Source organism: Alosa pseudoharengus, unplaced genomic scaffold (genome assembly GCF_046254945.1).
Source record: "Alosa pseudoharengus isolate Yale_2024_CS ecotype anadromous, Long Island Sound unplaced genomic scaffold, YU_APseudo_1.1 YU_APseudo_1.1_scf_21, whole genome shotgun sequence".
Lineage (NCBI taxonomy): Eukaryota > Metazoa > Chordata > Actinopteri > Clupeiformes > Clupeidae > Alosa > Alosa pseudoharengus.
Window position 1 is genome coordinate 948,546 of NW_027468674.1, and position 17,100 is coordinate 965,645.

Consider the following 17,100-nt stretch of genomic DNA (forward strand, 5'->3'; position numbering starts at 1 on the left):
CTGTTGCACTGTGTGTGTGTGTAATGTGTGTGTGTGTGTGTGTGTAATGTGTGTGTGTAATGTTTATTTTATGCTGGTCTTTATTCTTGCACTGTTGCACTGTGTGTGTGTGTAATGTGTGTGTGTGTGTGTGTGTAATGTGTGTGTGTAATGTTTATTTTATGCTGGTCTTTATTCTTGCACTGTTGCACTGTGTGTGTGTGTAATGTGTGTGTGTGTGTGTGTGTCATGTGTGTGTGTAATGTTTATTTTATGCTGGTCTTTATTCTTGCACTGTTGCACTGTGTGTGTGTGTAATGTGTGTGTGTGTGTTTGTGTAATGTGTGTGTGTAATGTTTATTTTATGCTGGTCTTTATTCTTGCACTGTTGCACTGTGTGTGTGTGTAATGTGTGTGTGTGTGTGTGTGTAATGTGTGTGTGTAATGTTTATTTTATGCTGGTCTTTATTCTTGCACTGTTGCACTGTTGCACTTACTTATTTGCACCATCACCATGACACTCATTCTCATAAAGCACCTTACCATGCACACAGAATCACAGGCTCACTGCCCTGTCACCATCCTTAAGCACACTATATGGATATTTAATTTAGTTTATATAGTATATTTAGTATTTAGTATTTTAGTATCATGTTTATGTTGACACGTCACCTGGACACCCGGACACATCACCTGGACACCTGGACACATCACCTGGACACCTGGACACATCACCTGGACACGTCACCTGGACACATCACCTGGACACCTGGACACATCACCTGGACACGTCACCTGGACACATCACCTGGACACATCACCTGGACACCTGGACACGTCACCTGGACACGTCACCTGGACACGTCACCTGAACACATCACCTGGACACCTGGACACATCACCTGGACACGTCACCTGGACACGTCACCTGGACACCTGGACACATCACCTGGACACGTCACCTGGACACGTCACCTGGACACATCACCTGGACACATCACCTGGACACCTGGACACATCACCTGGACACCTGGACACATCACCTGGACACATCACCTGGACACATCACCTGGACACATCACCTGGACAAATCATCTGGACACCTGGACACATCCCTCATTCTCGGGAACTCCTCTGTGCTCATCCAGGGTTAGGCTGAAGGCACCTGACCCCTCACTGCTCCCCGAGCACCAGTAGGCACGGCTGAAGTGCCCTTGAGCAAGGCATCTAACCCCTCACTGCTCCCCGAGCACCGCTGTTGTTGCAGGCAGCTCACTGCGCCGGGATTAGTGTGTGCTTCACCTCACTGTGTGCTGTGTTCACTAATTCACGGATTGGGATAAATGCAGAGACCAAATTTCCCTCACGCGATCAAAAGAGTATATATACTTATACTTATATACACACACACACAAAAGGAAAACGTTTATGAATGTTTATGGATGTGAAACATTGCTCTTCCATGTCCACACACACACACACAATGTGTGTTCATTGTATGTGTGTGTTCATTGTGTGTATGTGTTCATTGTGTGTGTGTGTGCTCATTAGCCATTGCCACTGCTCTGAGTTTGTGTTCATTGTGTGTGTTCATTGTGTGTGTGTGTGTTCATTGTGTGTGTGTGTGTTCATTAACCATGGATGGGTTAAATGCAGAGAAAAAAATTCTTTCAGGATCAATAATAGTATTTATCTACTAATGGTGATGTTACCTATGAACCCCCTGCTTCGAGGCGTGTATCAAAGACATGAACCAATTTGGAGTGAAGCTTTGTATCGGAGTTTGATTCGTTTTGTGATAATCACGTGACCAGTGACGACCGAAGCTTCGCTTCACACACACCCACGTGACTGCTTCCAAATGTAATTCAAAGCGTTAATGTTGTGCGACACTTGGCGCCTTTGGGGGTGGTGGAAGAAGGAGAGTCAGCAGAGTTCATAGCCAATAGAGATTATTAGAGATTATCATAGCAGTTATTGTAGAGATTATCGCAGCAGTTATTGTTGTTAGGTTCGTCTAGGAACTGAACCCAGGTCTCCTGCGTAGCACCACCTCGGTGCCACAAGGTGGTGTGTTGAGTCTCAGAAGGCAGAGACGCACGTTGGCTCAGTTCAAGGTTTTTACTTGAAAAGCAGGGCAAAGGTATCAAACAGGGAACAGGCAAAATCCAAGGTCACAATCCAGGCAAGGTCCAAAATCCAAAAACAGTCATCAAACAGTGAAAAATCCAAAAGCACCAGGCAAACTCATAATCCCAGAAACAGGCAGGCAAGGTCAGTAACAAGCACACAATCACAGGGAAACACTCTGAGGAAAAACTCACAGAAAGGCTTAGTCTACAGGACTGCACCAGTGTCAACTCAAGACTGCACAAAGAACTCAAAACAACAGGGGGTTTAAACAGGCAACTTAACAAGGCTCAGGTGAACATGTGATCTAAAAATGTGACAGGCATCAAACAAAAACACTGAGGACCTCACATGGCCAAAAAAGGAACAACAGTCACATAATTCATGACAATTGTAGAGATTATTACAGCAGTTATTGTAGAGATTATTACAGCAGTTATTGTAGCAAGTAGAGATTATTAGTGGGTTTGATCCAGCAAGCCCACTATTGTTCTTCTTAAGTTTACTTTATTTATTAGTGGGTTTGATCCAGCAAGACCACTATTGTTCTTCTTAAGTTTTCTTATTAGTGGGTTTGATCCAGCAAGACCACAGCATGGGCTGGGCTGGGCTGTCTGTGTATATGAAGGTGTGTGCATGTAACTTTTGACCAGTATGTCCGATTTTCATGAATGAGGTACCGTTGGAATCCTTGAATGAAGCCCAGTTCAATGCCTTGCCAGCACTAACTGTAAAGGTCATGTAAAGCCAAACCATGTTCATATAGGTCATTAAAAAAATAAATAAATAAAGTATTTTCCCAATCCATTCAGCCCAGTCCTATGCCCAGCTAGCTCCATTCAAACTTAGTCATGTGTACAGTGTACAGATTATTACATTGAGAAACACACTTTCATACAGATATTATGCACATCCACGCATCATTACTATTCATGTTAAGTTACTCATCATTGCCCGGCAAGAAGTCCACAATCAATTCAATTGTCTTGCCACGATCTGTGGAGCTTACATACAACGTTATATTACTATAGGTTCTGTATGATATTTAAATGTCACCTGACCCACCAAACACAACGATACTTGAACCAGAGCACTTGAACTAAACGTAGTAAAAATAAATAGCTACCAAGGCTCCAAATAGCAACACACTTACACCGTAGCATAATGAGGGTATCTACATGTAAACCGAAGCATTCAGAACTGTGTAAGTCTACAGGCAGTTTATTAAAAAGAAAAACAGTACCCTTCACGTCTCGTTCACATATACAGACGGGCGCCATCTTGAGACAACACAACTCTGGGATGTGGCGTAATCTCCCGTGAAACCTTGTTGCCAGAACAGCAGGAAGAGGTTACAGGATAGCAGCACGAAAGATACACAGGATACACTGCTCATATAGCCTATAGGCCTACTGCACTGCACTGCTCATATAGCCTATAGGCCTACTGCACTACACTGCTCATATAGCCTATAGGCCTACTGCACTGCACTGTACTGCTCATATAGCCTATAGGCCTACTGCACTGCACTGCTCATATAGCCTATAGGTCTACTGCACTGCTCATATAGCCTATAGGCCTACTGCACTGTACTGCTCATATAGCCTATAGGCCTACTGCACTGCTCATATAGCCTATAGGCCTACTGCACTGCACTGCACTGCACTGCTCATATAGCCTAAAGGCCTACTGCACTGCACTGCTCATATAGCCTAAAGGCCTACTGCACTGCTCATATAGTCTATAGGCCTACTGCACTGCTCATATAGCCTATAGGCCTACTGCACTGCACTGCTCATATAGCCTATAGGCCTACTGCACTGCTCATATAGCCTATAGGCCTACTGCACTGCACATATAGCCTATAGGTCTACTGCACTGCTCATATAGCCTATAGGCCTACTGCACTGCTCATATAGCCTATAGGCCTACTGCACTGCCTCCTCATATAGCCTATAGGCCTACTGCACTGCACTGCACATATAGCCTATAGGTCTACTGCACTGCTCATATAGCCTATAGGCCTACTGCACTGCTCATATAGCCTGTAGGCCTATAGGCTGTACTGCTCATATAGCCTATAGGCCTACTGCACTGCTCATATAGCCTATAGGCCTACTGCACTGCTCATATAGCCTGTAGGCCTACTGCACTGCCAATCTCACCTGTTTGGCTGAGGAGACAATGTTGCTAGGCTACACACTCAATATAATCTCAGAAATGTGTGTGCAATGTGCATGCCCAGTCTTCATTCATCTCCCTCCCAAATTTAAGTATTTGTTTACAAACACAAGAAATGTTCACAGCCAAAATACTAATTGTATTGTTTTTTTTTTTTATAGAGAAGGGAATTACATTTGTATTTATGCAGGGTCCCAAATAGGCTTGCTTGCTTGCTTGCTTACTTACTTACTCACTTACTTACTTACTTACGTACTTATTTATTTATTTATTTATTCATTCATTCATTCATAAATTCCTACTCAACATTTATTCATCTTCGACTCAGACATTCATGGCTAATGCCTGTGAAAGATTTCGCGGCATAATGCTTTCCGTAACTTTCACCAACAAAGGCTCTTATAGAGTTCTGAAGCTTCGAGTACTGAACCTTTTGGATTGAAAGATTCACTGGTTCAGAAAGCTTAAATTCGCCATCACTAGCATGCATCACACAGTTCTGGGGTTACAGCATAACATGTACTTGTGCAGTTTAAAGAAAAGCAACAGCGCCACCCTCGGGTGAAGTAGCGTAAAAACAAAAACATAACTCTTAAGTACATGGAATCGAATCTCTCCTTCTTCCACACATGCTACGCATTAATGATTATGTGCAACCATTGGTGATGCCACGATGCAAACAGCCAGACTACAAAAATACATTTCCGAGCCTGTCTGAAATCTTGACCTTAGAATAATGGCGTCCCGTCTCTCGTGCACAGGAAAGAGATTTTTATAGCTTTGACCTCTTTCCCGTTTCCGGTTGGCTCCCGCCCCATGTAGCCATCTTATATTTTCTGGACATAAAGGGTGATAGAGAAAGGCGTCAATGCAAACAACAGACTTGATAATACACATCTCAACTGACGGCAACGACTGAACAAATGTAAAGGTCCAATATGACAGACGGTGGACTGGGTGACGAGGACCTGCAGCCGCGCCCCGCATTCAAACTGAAAACAGCTAGCTAGTGAGCTAACGTTACAGTTAGCTCACTAACAAGGAGCTGCCATCAAGGAATAACGTTAGCTTTCTCTGGCTGCTTATATTCCCCTTACTGTCTATGGTTGTTCCAATAGCTAGATAGCCAAGGCAGAAGCAGTATTGGCGCAATTGGTTTGCCAGCGTTTCAATAAAGGTGTCTGAGTGGTGCAGTGGACGACGTCGGGGAAATGGGAAACCGAGCTAACGTTAGCTCTCTGATCTGAGGCGGTGGTAAACTAGTATCAGTGCTGCGAAGCTGCGGATCCTCCCAATCACTGGGAACGCTTAATTCGTAGCTGGCTAAAGGATCACCGTAAGCGCTGGTAGGTCACCAAGCTAAGAGCAACCATAATTCCTTTGTCTACTGATCTGTTGTTATGTACCGCCAGCGGACGCACAGGCTACGTGTTCAAGCTTACTAATGTATTGTGAAGGCCGTTATTCTCCTGTTATAATGGGTGCTGTATTCTCCTCATCTAGGATGGTTATCTGTGCCATTCTGTCTGATAGCTTGCTAATGCTAGGAAATTAGCTGGCTTGCCAACAGGTTATCATTTTCCAAGAATATTGAAGAATTATTGCTTCCAAACTAAGCAACCACATTAATGAATGGACAGTGTTGTCAATACGGCTAACGTTACAGCAACATTGTATTACCCTTTGTCGCATTTTGCATTTTTCTATTAAACTTCCCCTTGTTTACATTGATGCAACTGTTACCGACTTATCTAGGCTATATCGGCTAGCTAACGGCTTACATTAGGCCAGTAACTTCAACTTTGCAATCTTAACAGTTCTACGTTACCAAGTAAATATTAAAATGGTTAACGTGTCAGTATTTGTGAGATTCGTTTCATTCTGCTCTTTGTATGACACGCTAAACGTGTTAGTCTAGCTGTCGTTAGATCATGGTACAGTGATGTAAGATTAGTCCATGTCTGGTCGCCGCAGTAAGTAAGGAGGTTATCTCTGTGAGGAGAGGGGGGGTCCCTTAATGACATGGGGACTGGGCTGCCGGAGGGTGTTGTTAATGGCTAGCTGAAGGCTACTTTTAAAGCCTGATGTTGTGACAGTTCACCAGACTCCAGAAACACCAGAATGCGACCAAGTTGCATTAATGTGTTAGACGAGAGTTTTCAGAGCGAGTGTGTGCTGTCTTGTGTGTGGTGTGTGTGTGTGCTGTCTTGTGTGTGGTGCGAGTGTGTGTTGTCTTGTGTGTGTGTGGTGCGAGTGTGTGGGTGCACACTGTGCTGTGGTGCGAGTGTGTGGGTGCACACTGTGCTGTGGTGCGAGTGTGTGCTGTCTTGTGTGTGTGTGGTGCGAGTGTGTGTTGTCTTGTGTGTGTGTGGTGCGAGTGTGTGGGTGCACACTGTGCTGTGGTGCGAGTGTGTGTTGTCTTGTGTGTGTGTGTGTGTGTGCTGTCTTGTGTGTGTGTGTGCTGTCTTGTGTGTGTGTGTGTGTGTGTGTGTGCTGTCTTGTGTGTGTGTGTGCTGTCTTGTGTGTGTGTGTGTGTGTGCTGTCTTGTGTGTGTGTGTGTGCCGTCTTGTGTGTGTGTGTGTGTGCTGTCTTGTGTGTGTGTGTGTGTGTGTGTGTGTGTGCTGTCTTGTGTGTGTGTGTGCTGTCTTGTGTGTGTGTGTGTGTGTGTGCTGTCTTGTGTGTGTGTGTGTGTGTGTGTGCTGTCTTGTGTGTGTGTGTGCTGTCTTGTGTGTGTGTGTGCTGTCTTGTGTGTGTGTGTGTGTGTGTGCGCTGTCTTGTGTGTGTGTGTGTGTGTGTGCTGTCTTGTGTGTGTGTGTGCTGTCTTGTGTGTGTGTGTGCTGTCTTGTGTGTGTGTGTGTGTGTGTGCTGTCTTGTGTGTGTGTGTGTGTGTGTGTGTGTGTGTGCGCTGTCTTGTGTGTGTGTGTGTGTGTGTGCGCTGTCTTGTGTGTGTGTGTGTGTGTGTGCTGTCTTGTGTGTGTGTGCTGTCTTGTGTGTGTGTGTGCTGTCTTGTGTGTGTGTGTACTGTCTTGTGTGTGTGTGTGTACTGTCTTGTGTGTGTGTGTGTACTGTCTTGTGTGTGTGTGTGTGTGTGTGTGTGTGTGCTGTCTTGTGTGTGTGTGTGCTGTCTTGTGTGTGTGTGCTGTCGTGTGTGTGTGTGTGTGCTGTCGTGTGTGTGTGTGTGCTGTCGTGTGTGTGTGTGTGCTGTCGTGTGTGTGTGTGTGCTGTCTTGTGTGTGTGTGTGCTGTGTCTAGAACCTTGTGCACGAGAACGCTTTGCCTTTAGAGCCCTGGTGCCGTATTCACAAAGCCTTTTATCTTACCACTAGGAGTACTGCTAAATCGCACTAAAAGAGTTTAGCTAGGAGTTTTCTCTTAAAAGTTATTCACAAAGCCTTTCAGACCTACTCTTAGTAAGGAAAAATGACAACTCCTAAACTAAGAGTGAGTCTTCGTTGCTATGGATGACGTCATTACTCATGCACGAGCTTGACTGAAGTGACCACCTTGATTGGCTGACGATTGTAATGCGGGAATTCCAAACACCTCCCTTACGATGATGACTGACAGGTCACAGGTCTGAGAATGCGTGCGCTACACAAGTAGTGAGAAGGACAGAAGATGATTAATAACTGAATAAAAAGGCCTAGCCTAAATGAATAAAGAGTAAGGCAAAACAAATAGCCTAGTAGCCTAATGAAACATAGGCCTACGGATTGATGCAATATCATTGCAACATTATTAAATTAGGCTAATCTGTCACCATATGCCTACGTTTGCAAAGAGGAGAACATTTTAATTTTATTCACAATGAAACGTTACATTTAATTTACATGTTAACAATGAGTAGTTTTGGTTGTTGTTGGTACGCATTTCAAAACATCGCAACGTAAAATGCCACAAAAAGCTGTTTGTGAATAGGTCTTAGGGAGTTAGGAGTCCTCTCGACTTCTTTTAAGATGTCCCAGACTTAGGTGCTACTTTTAGGTCTAAAATGCTTTGTGAATTACTTTTAGTGAGAAAAATTAGGAGTCCTAAAGTTAGGAGTGACACGCCCATTATTTTTAGTTGTTCCTAAATTCGCCACTTAGGAGCTACTTTTAGCCTTAAAATTCTTTGTGAATACGGCCCCTGGCCACTAGAACCTTGAGCACGAGAACGCTGCTCTAGAGCCCTGGCCACTAGAACATTGAGCACGAGAACGCTTTGCCTTTAGAGCCCTGGCCACTAGAACCTTGAGCACGAGAACGCTGCTCTAGAACACTGAATGTTGAATGTGGGTTTGGACAGCAGTACAGACTAGTACAGAACTAGACTTCACAGCCTTCCAGTTCTAAAACGTGTGTGTGTGTGTGTGTGTGTGTGTGTGTGTGTGCAGGAGCGGGCCATGCCGGCGAGCGTCAGGGCAGGGAACCTGAAGGATGTGGCGGATCTCTTCTACAGAGACGACCCCGAGAAGCTCTTCGCCGACCTCCGGGAGATAGGACACGGGAGCTTTGGAGCCGTCTACTTTGTAAGTGTGTGTGTGGAGTGGAATAGATTGTGTGTGTGTGTGTGGAGTGGAATAGATTGTGTGTGTGTGTGTGTGTGTGTGTGGAGTGGAATAGATTGTGTGTGTGTGTGTGGAGTGGAATAGATTGTGTGTGTGTGGAGTGGAATAGATTGTGTGTGTGTAGAGTGGAATAGATTGTCTGTATGTGTGTGTGGAGTGGAATAGATTGTGTGTGTGGAGTGGAATAGATTGTGTGTGTGTGTGTGTGGAGTGGAAAAGATTGTGTGTGTGTGTGGAGTGGAATAGATTGTGTGTGTGTGTGTGTGTGTGTGGAGTGGAATAGATTGTGTGTGTGTGTGTGTGTGTGTGTGTGTGTGTGGAATGGAATGGATCGATCATGTGTGTGTGTATGTGTGGAATGGAATGGATTGTGTGTGTGTGTGTGTGTGTGTGTGTGTGTTAGGGGTGTAACGGTACACAGAAGTCACGGTTCGGTTCATACCTTGGTTCGGACATCACGGTTCGGTACGAGTTCGGTACAATGGAGGGAAAAGCAAAACAAAAATGCAGAAAGCATTTTTTTTTTGTACATGTCTCAGGCTGTACCACCTAGTGTCATACAGTCTCTTCCCTGAGCTATCTGCAACAGCCTGAAGTGTGTAAGATGTAGGCTAAACAGTACAATAAGTACACAGACTCCATCTGTAACTTGTAAACAAAATAAGACAATCAGCTATAAAACTGAAAATAGGCCTACAGCATCTCTTATTTCTGAAAGTGCAAATTACATAGAAAAATTATTTTTAAAAATCCACTTAAGCAAGACCTTCAACATCTGTGTTTAGTTGTATATGGAAGGGTCTACAATTTGCCTCAATATTTTTTTTATTGTGTGTGAAGTAATAATCTAGCCTACTAACTGTGAAAATATCACACTATTTTGCCTTTTTTTTAAAAAACGAAATTGCTCCTTTCATTTCATAAACAGACTACAACTAGAAGTCACGTGACTTTGCCCTTTGACGTTAACTCACCGTAGCATGGTTTGTTTATTAGCCTGGTTATAGCGTTGTCACTTTATTTTGCTGTCTATGCACTTAACACTACCAGCTCCTCATGTGAGAAGTTACAAGTTACCCCAACATAAAGGTAATTACCACGCGATTTACATAGCTTTCTGTCATTACGAAATCATTTAATTTAAGCCATAGGTTTTGGCCCTATTTGTATGTGTATCCAAAGGCTGCTGAAGCGCAGGGAAAGTGTTTTCCCCTCGTTTCAGTGATTGGTAGCCTACATCATCTGGGTGATGGCTTCGAATATGTGTAGCATTTTTTCCACTCACATACCCAACAACTGCTGAACAACATCGACACACAGTTTCATCTTATCCACCACTCTTTCGCCTGTACTAACGTTACTGTAACTGAAGTTCTCAAACTTGCGATCTTAAAGAGACCAGCGGATCCTCTAACTCTTGTGGGTCTAACCTTAGTGCTGCTAATGACTGACGGACTCGACCGACGACCTGACAAAAAAAACATAGGCGCCAATCAGAGCTTCAGAGCTAAGGCGAGGCTACAGATTAGCGTTAGGTGTCGCTAAAGAACTCCCGTAACTCTCGCTACTTAACAGTAATTGCGCATGACATTAATTAATCCGCACACGAGTTTTATGTATTTTTATACCGTGTATTCTCCGTGTAAATTCATGCACCGAACCGTGACGCCCGTACCGTTTCGGTTCAATACGAATACATGAACCGTTACACCCCTAGTGTGTGTGTAATGGAATGGATCGTGTTTGTTTGTGTGTGTGTGTGTGGAAGGAATGTAACGATACGCTCAACTTCATGTGATTCACGATTTTAAGTTCAAGATGCAATTTTCTCAAGATTTGTTTAGTTGCAGTCAGTGTTTCCTGCAGGAAATATGTTAGTTAAGGTGTCTGACGGCATATTGGGCTATATGTTAGTTAAGGTGTCTATAGCATATTGGGCTATATGTTAGTTAAGGTGTCTATAGCATATTGGGCTATATGTTAGTTAAGGTGTCTGACGGCATATTGGGCTATATGTTAGTTAAGGTGTCTATAGCATATTGGGCTATATGTTAGTTAAGGTGTCTGACGGCATATTGGGCTATATGTTAGTTAAGGTGTCTATAGCATATTGGGCTATATGTTAGTTAAGGTGTCTATAGCATATTGGGCTATATGTTAGTTAAGGTGTCTGACGGCATATTGGGCTATATGTTAGTTAAGGTGTCTATAGCATATTGGGCTATATGTTAGTTAAGGTGTCTATAGCATATTGGGCTATATGTTAGTTAAGGTGTCTGACGGCATATTGGGCTATATGTTAGTTAAGGTGTCTATAGCATATTGGGCTATATGTTAGTTAAGGTGTCTGACGGCATATTGGGCTATATGTTAGTTAAGGTGTCTGACAGCATATTGGGCTATATGTTAGTTAAGGTGTCTGACGGCATATTGGGCTATATGTTAGTTAAGGTGTCTATAGCATATTGGGCTATATGTTAGTTAAGGTGTCTATAGCATATTGGGCTATATGTTAGTTAAGGTGTCTGACGGCATATTGGGCTATATGTTAGTTAAGGTGTCTATAGCATATTGGGCTATATGTTAGTTAAGGTGTCTGACGGGGAGAGATACATGGGGGGGGGGGGGGGGGGGGCATATTGGGCTATACTGTTGTTATACTGTTTATATTGTTGTTATTATTATTACAATATTATGAAATGGATAATGTATAGAACGCCTGCCATTATCGGGAAATAGGTCCCGACAGGGCGAACCGGACCCCGACGCGCAGCAGAGTTTTTTCTAGGCTGATTTGAAATGGAACTGTAGGCCTACTCTCATTCAGGCGTTATAATCGTCACTAACCAATTCGTCTGCTGCAGCTCAACCTTGTTGCTGGAAGTTAGCCTACAGGGACTATTTTCAGCGGCTGCATGATATCATCGTGGTGCTGCGCCCATGGTGTTCCTTGATTATTACGCTGGAATGAGAGTAGGGATGTAACGATATGAAAATTTAACCTCACGGTTATAGTGACGAATATTATCACGGTTTTCGGTATTATCGCGATATTTTTAAAAGTGTGTTCAATATGTTCAGAAAGGACTAATAGGCCTACACAAGCTGATATAGTTTCAAAAAGTGTGACAGCATTTACTATTACAAAATATAGACAAAACCTTATCAAAAGTGCAACATTTAACCAGGGACGCTGGAACTCATTTTCATCTGGGGGTGCTCATAGAGGGGGTGCTGAGGGAGGGTAAAAAATTGTTACTGAGTAGATGTGATTCTTTTATTCTGGTGCATTTTAAGGTGGCCTATTGCTACTGGAGAAGGGCATATTTTCATTCACATTCATAGGCCTACATCCTGACTGCACAAACAAACCTGGCTGAGCTGAGCATTCTTAATGCTCAGTGCACGTTACTTAATGCATGTTACCGTGGCATTGTGTGTTGTCCCATTCACTTTTTCCTTGGTCATGTTTAATTGGCTTTGTGCCACAATTAAATCCATCAAGTAGATAACAGAATCAGTAGGGTAGCAGTTTTGTTCCATTGTACCAGGCCTACTGTATGTCAAAAGCAGGCTCGGATGAAGCTGGGAAGGATTAAACACACGGTTTCCACACCGCGGTAATCAAACGTGATAATCATGATGTTTGACATGAAAACGGTAATTGTTATCATCAACATTTTTAGCGCGGTTTACCATTATACCGGTAATCGTTACATCCCTAAATGAGAGTATAGTTCCATGTGTTTGAGTTTGTGTCTGTGTGTCTGTGTGTCTGTGTCTGTGTGTGTGTGTGTGTGTGTGTGTGTGTGTGTGTGTGTGTGTGTGTGTGTGTGTGTGTGTGTGTGTGTGTGTGTGTGTGTGTGTTTGAGGGGCTGTGGCTGATGTTGTCTCTTGTCATGCCAGGCAAGAGATGTGCGCTCCAATGAAGTGGTGGCCATCAAAAAGATGTCCTACGGTGGCAAGCAGTCCAATGAGGTAACACACACACAATCAGACATACACACACAGACACACACAATCTGATGCTCACATGCAGGCACTGACACACACACACACACACACACACACACACACTCGGATGCTCACATGCAGGCACTGACACACACACACACACACACACACACTCTGATGCTCACATGCAGGCACTGCCACGCACACACACACACACACACACACACTCTGATACTCACATGCAGGCACTGACACACACACACACACACTCTGATGCTCACATGCAGGCACTGACACACACACACACACACATTTTCTGTAGACTCACATGTCTCTCTTTCTCTCAGAAATGGCAGGACATCATAAAGGAAGTGAAGTTTCTCCAAAAGCTGCGTCACCCAAACATCATCGAGTACCGAGGATGCTACCTCAGAGAACACACCGCCTGGGTGAGAGGGAGAGAGTGTGTGAGTGTGTGAGTGTGTGAGTGTGAGAGTGTGTGTGTGTGTGTGTGCGTGTGTGCGTGTGTGTGTGTGTGTACACACATCATCGAGTACCGAGGATGCTACCTCAGAGAACACACCGCCTGGGTGAGAGGGAGAGAGTGTGTGAGTGTGTGAGTGTGAGAGTGTGTGTGTGTGTGCGTGTGTGCGTGTGTGTGTGTGTGTACACACATCATCGAGTACCGAGGATGCTACCTCAGAGAACACACCGCCTGGGTGAGAGGGAGAGAGTGTGTGAGTGTGTGAGTGTGAGAGTGTGTGTGTGTGTGTGTGCGTGTGTGCGTGTGTGTGTGTGTGTGTACACACATCATCGAGTACCGAGGATGCTACCTCAGAGAACACACCGCCTGGGTGAGAGAGAGAGTGTGTGTGTGTGTGTGTGTGCGTGCGTGCGTGCGTGTGTGGCACCAGGATATGATAACTGCACTAGTAGAGCCGATGTCTTGATGCTTGTGTGTGTGTGTGTGTGTTTTCAGCTGGTAATGGAGTACTGCCTGGGATCTGCATCCGACCTCCTGGAAGGTGAGCAATCTGTCTGTGAGAGTGTATATGAGAGGAAGAGAGAGAGTGTGTGAGTGTGTGTGAGTGTGTGTGTATATGAGAGGAAGAGAGAGAGTGTGTGTGTATATGAGAGGAAGAGAGAGAGTGTGTGAGTGTGTGTGTACGTGTGTGTGTGTGTGAGCGAGCGTGAGCGTGACAGAGAGAGTGTGTGTGAGAGTGTATATGAGAGAGAGAGTGTGTGTGTGTGTGAGAGAGAAAGGGTGTATATGAATATATGAATATGTATATGAATGTGTCTGTTAGGGATGTGCGATATTAGTAGGACATCAGTATCACCAGTTAACCAGTCAGAATTGGACATCAGTATCGCCAGTTAACCAGTCAGAATTGGACATCAGTATCGCCAGTTAACCAGTCAGAATTGGACATCAGTATCGCCAGTTAACCAGTCAGAACTGTGTAATCCGCATCACCAGATATGAACACTTCTGCAGATACATTAAATCGGCACAAACTACCAGGGTTCTGAAGAAAGCATCACACAAATGTCATGATTTAAAAAAGAAAATTATATTTGAAAATGCAACAGTAAGAGTCGGAAGTTAAGAGTTGGAAGTCTTACAAATGTACACTTTATAAAAAAAAAAAATATTTAGTGTATTCTCTTCTCTTTCCGATGTTGAAAAATTCCAAGAGGATTTAACCTCTGTGTCACTTTACTTTAATACCTTAGTGAAAAGGAAAGTCATGAACTACTTCTGAAAGTTCACAGACACTCTGATTAACTTAAATAAGCTGAAATTAGATAGGAAAATGCCTCCGTTACATTGTGTAGGGGGTGCCAATAATTGTGAGCAAATGTTTTTGTTAAAAATATTTATTTCTTTATGAGATTTTCTTTTTTCTCAGAATAAATCAGCCAAATAGACATGTGTGTATCAGCATCGGCCAAATAGATATGTGTGTATCGGCATCGGCCAAAATGATGTGTGTATCAGCATCGACATCGACAAAATTAGATGTGTGTATTGGCATCGGCCAAATAGTTATGTGTGTATCGGCATCGGCCAAATAGATATGTGTGTATCGGCATCGGCCAAATAGATATGTGTGTATCGGCATCGGCCAAATAGATATGTGTGTATCAGCATCGGCAAATAAGATATGTGTGTATCAGCATCGGCAAATAAGATATTTGTGTATTGGCTTCGGCCAAATAAGATATGTGTGTATCAGCATCACGGCATCAGCCAAAATGAGTTTGATATTGAATATCAGCTAAAAATCCAGTGTTGTGTGTCATCCCTAATTTGTTTTTAAATATATTTTCTTTCAGTGCACAAAAAGCCGTTACAGGAAGTGGAAATAGCTGCTATTACCCATGGTGCACTGCTAGGCCTGGCATACCTCCACTCACACAACATGATCCACAGGTACAGCGCTAACTGAACCGGTTCACACTATTCTGCTGTGTGTGTGTTAGGAGTGGGCGATATGGACAAAAAATAATATCTCGATATTTTTTGTGATTTTGACGATAACGATAATTAGTCGATATCCTTTCAAAAATTGTTTTTGTTAAAGTGTGAGTTACTTTACAGCTCATTATTTATGAATAGCATCATTACAATAACAACCAATAACCTAACCTGTGACTTTTTAACCAAATCAACCAATGCATTGTCACTCTATGACAAATTTCCAATTCTGCCCCCACTTGTGTGTGTGGCAATGACATGGTGTAGCCAGCTACATTAGAGAAGATGAATAGGCCTAACAGTTTCCCAAGAGAAAGTCTGAAGCTGAAGTTCCTTTCAAACCTTTACATAGGATTCACTGTAAAACTAAGAGCAGACCAACAGAGTAGCCTATATCTCTGTTATTTCCTTCTATGTTTTGTTTTAGAGCAATCACGTAGGCTAGCATTCCAAGTTACAGAATAGAAACTAATGCGTTAGCTTATGGCTAATGTATATGAGAAATCCCATAGAGATGCTAACGGTTAGCATAATCGGTAAACGTAGATATTTAGAGCGAACTTCAGTCCATTTACAAAAGAGTTACATGAGAAGAGTTATTTGTTTACAACTGACTATTAAAATACTCAAAGGCAAATGTTTTCTCTCCATATAATACCGTGTAGGAAAAAACGTGACTGTCTCATCATACAATGCTACTTGAACAGAAGTAGCCGCATAAAATCCCAAGTAGGCTACTCTCGCTCTCGCTGCACAAAATAAGCATTAGGCGTGCGTGGGACAACGTTGTGACCCACTAGTGACCACGTGACACTTGCTCTGCTGCAGCCAGGGGCTTCTCCCGCATACACCTCCTGGGAATGTATGAGTCTTCAGTGCGTGATTTCGAGTGTTTTTTCCCCATAAGTAATTTAAATACTCGATAATGTCAATTTGCACATCGTTAAAACAACAATCACGATATTATCGCCGACGATATATATCGCCCACCCCTAGTGTGTGTGTGTGTGTGTGTGTGTGTGTGTGTGTGTGTGTGTGTGTGTGCGCACTAACTGAACCGGGTCACTCTATTCTGCTGTGTGTGTGTGTGTGTGTGTGTGTGTGTGTGTGTAGGGATGTGAAGGCAGGTAATATCCTCCTAACGGAACCGGGTCAGGTGAAGCTGGGTGACTTTGGCTCCGCCTCCATTCTCTCTCCTGCCAACTCCTTTGTGGGAACCCCATACTGGTGAGTACACACACACACACACACACACACACACACACACACACACACACACACACACACACACACACAAGCACGTACACACACACGGGCATGTCTTGACTGTGGTTAATGTGCCTTGAGGATAGCTCCAGAGGTGATTTAGTCTGTGTGTGTGTGTGTGTGTGTGTGTGTGTGTGTGTGTGTGTATAGGATGGCTCCGGAGGTGATTCTGGCGATGGACGAGGGTCAGTATGATGGGAAGGTGGACGTCTGGTCCATAGGCATCACCTGCATCGAGCTCGGTGAGAGTTGCCATGGCAACACACTGCTCAGCACACTAACAGGAAGTTGAGCCCACACACACACACACACACACACACAAACACACACACACACACGTCACATCAGGTCACTTAACTCTGAGAAGAAGGAAAACAACATATCAACATAACATACAAACTAAACACACACACACACACATCCCCAGATAAAATCTAAACACACACACAAACACACACAAACACACACACACACATCCACAGATACAAACTAAAACACACACACCCGAAGTGTCCACTGCACAGATCAACAAGACATAGACGAGCACTTTGTATAAGTAT

The 17,100-nt window shown here is 43.7% G+C and overlaps 1 protein-coding gene across 1 annotated transcript; it reads left to right on the forward strand.

The window, feature by feature from the left end:
• The first annotated feature begins 5,100 nt into the window (after positions 1 to 5,100).
• LOC143137417 (serine/threonine-protein kinase TAO2-like) lies at positions 5,101 to 16,971 on the forward strand. Its single transcript, XM_076297601.1, has 8 exons — positions 5,101 to 5,636; positions 8,665 to 8,799; positions 12,745 to 12,816; positions 13,140 to 13,241; positions 13,772 to 13,817; positions 15,133 to 15,229; positions 16,388 to 16,501; positions 16,691 to 16,971. Exons 2-8 carry the CDS (start codon positions 8,674 to 8,676, stop codon positions 16,830 to 16,832), a joined length of 699 nt encoding a protein of 232 aa, XP_076153716.1. The 5' UTR covers positions 5,101 to 5,636; positions 8,665 to 8,673; the 3' UTR covers positions 16,833 to 16,971.
• The last annotated feature ends 129 nt before the right edge of the window (positions 16,972 to 17,100 follow it).

What these genes read in the sequence shown, in the direction of transcription:
- LOC143137417 (XM_076297601.1), top strand. Translation starts at nt 8,674, where the DNA reads ATGCCGGCGAGCGTCAGGGCAGGGAACCTGAAGGATGTGGCGGATCTC. An exon ending in GCTTTGGAGCCGTCTACTTT is followed by an intron (nt 8,800 to 12,744) that starts GTAAGTGTGTGT and finishes TTGTCATGCCAG; the next exon opens with GCAAGAGATGTGCGCTCCAA. An exon ending in GTGGCAAGCAGTCCAATGAG is followed by an intron (nt 12,817 to 13,139) that starts GTAACACACACA and finishes TCTTTCTCTCAG; the next exon opens with AAATGGCAGGACATCATAAA.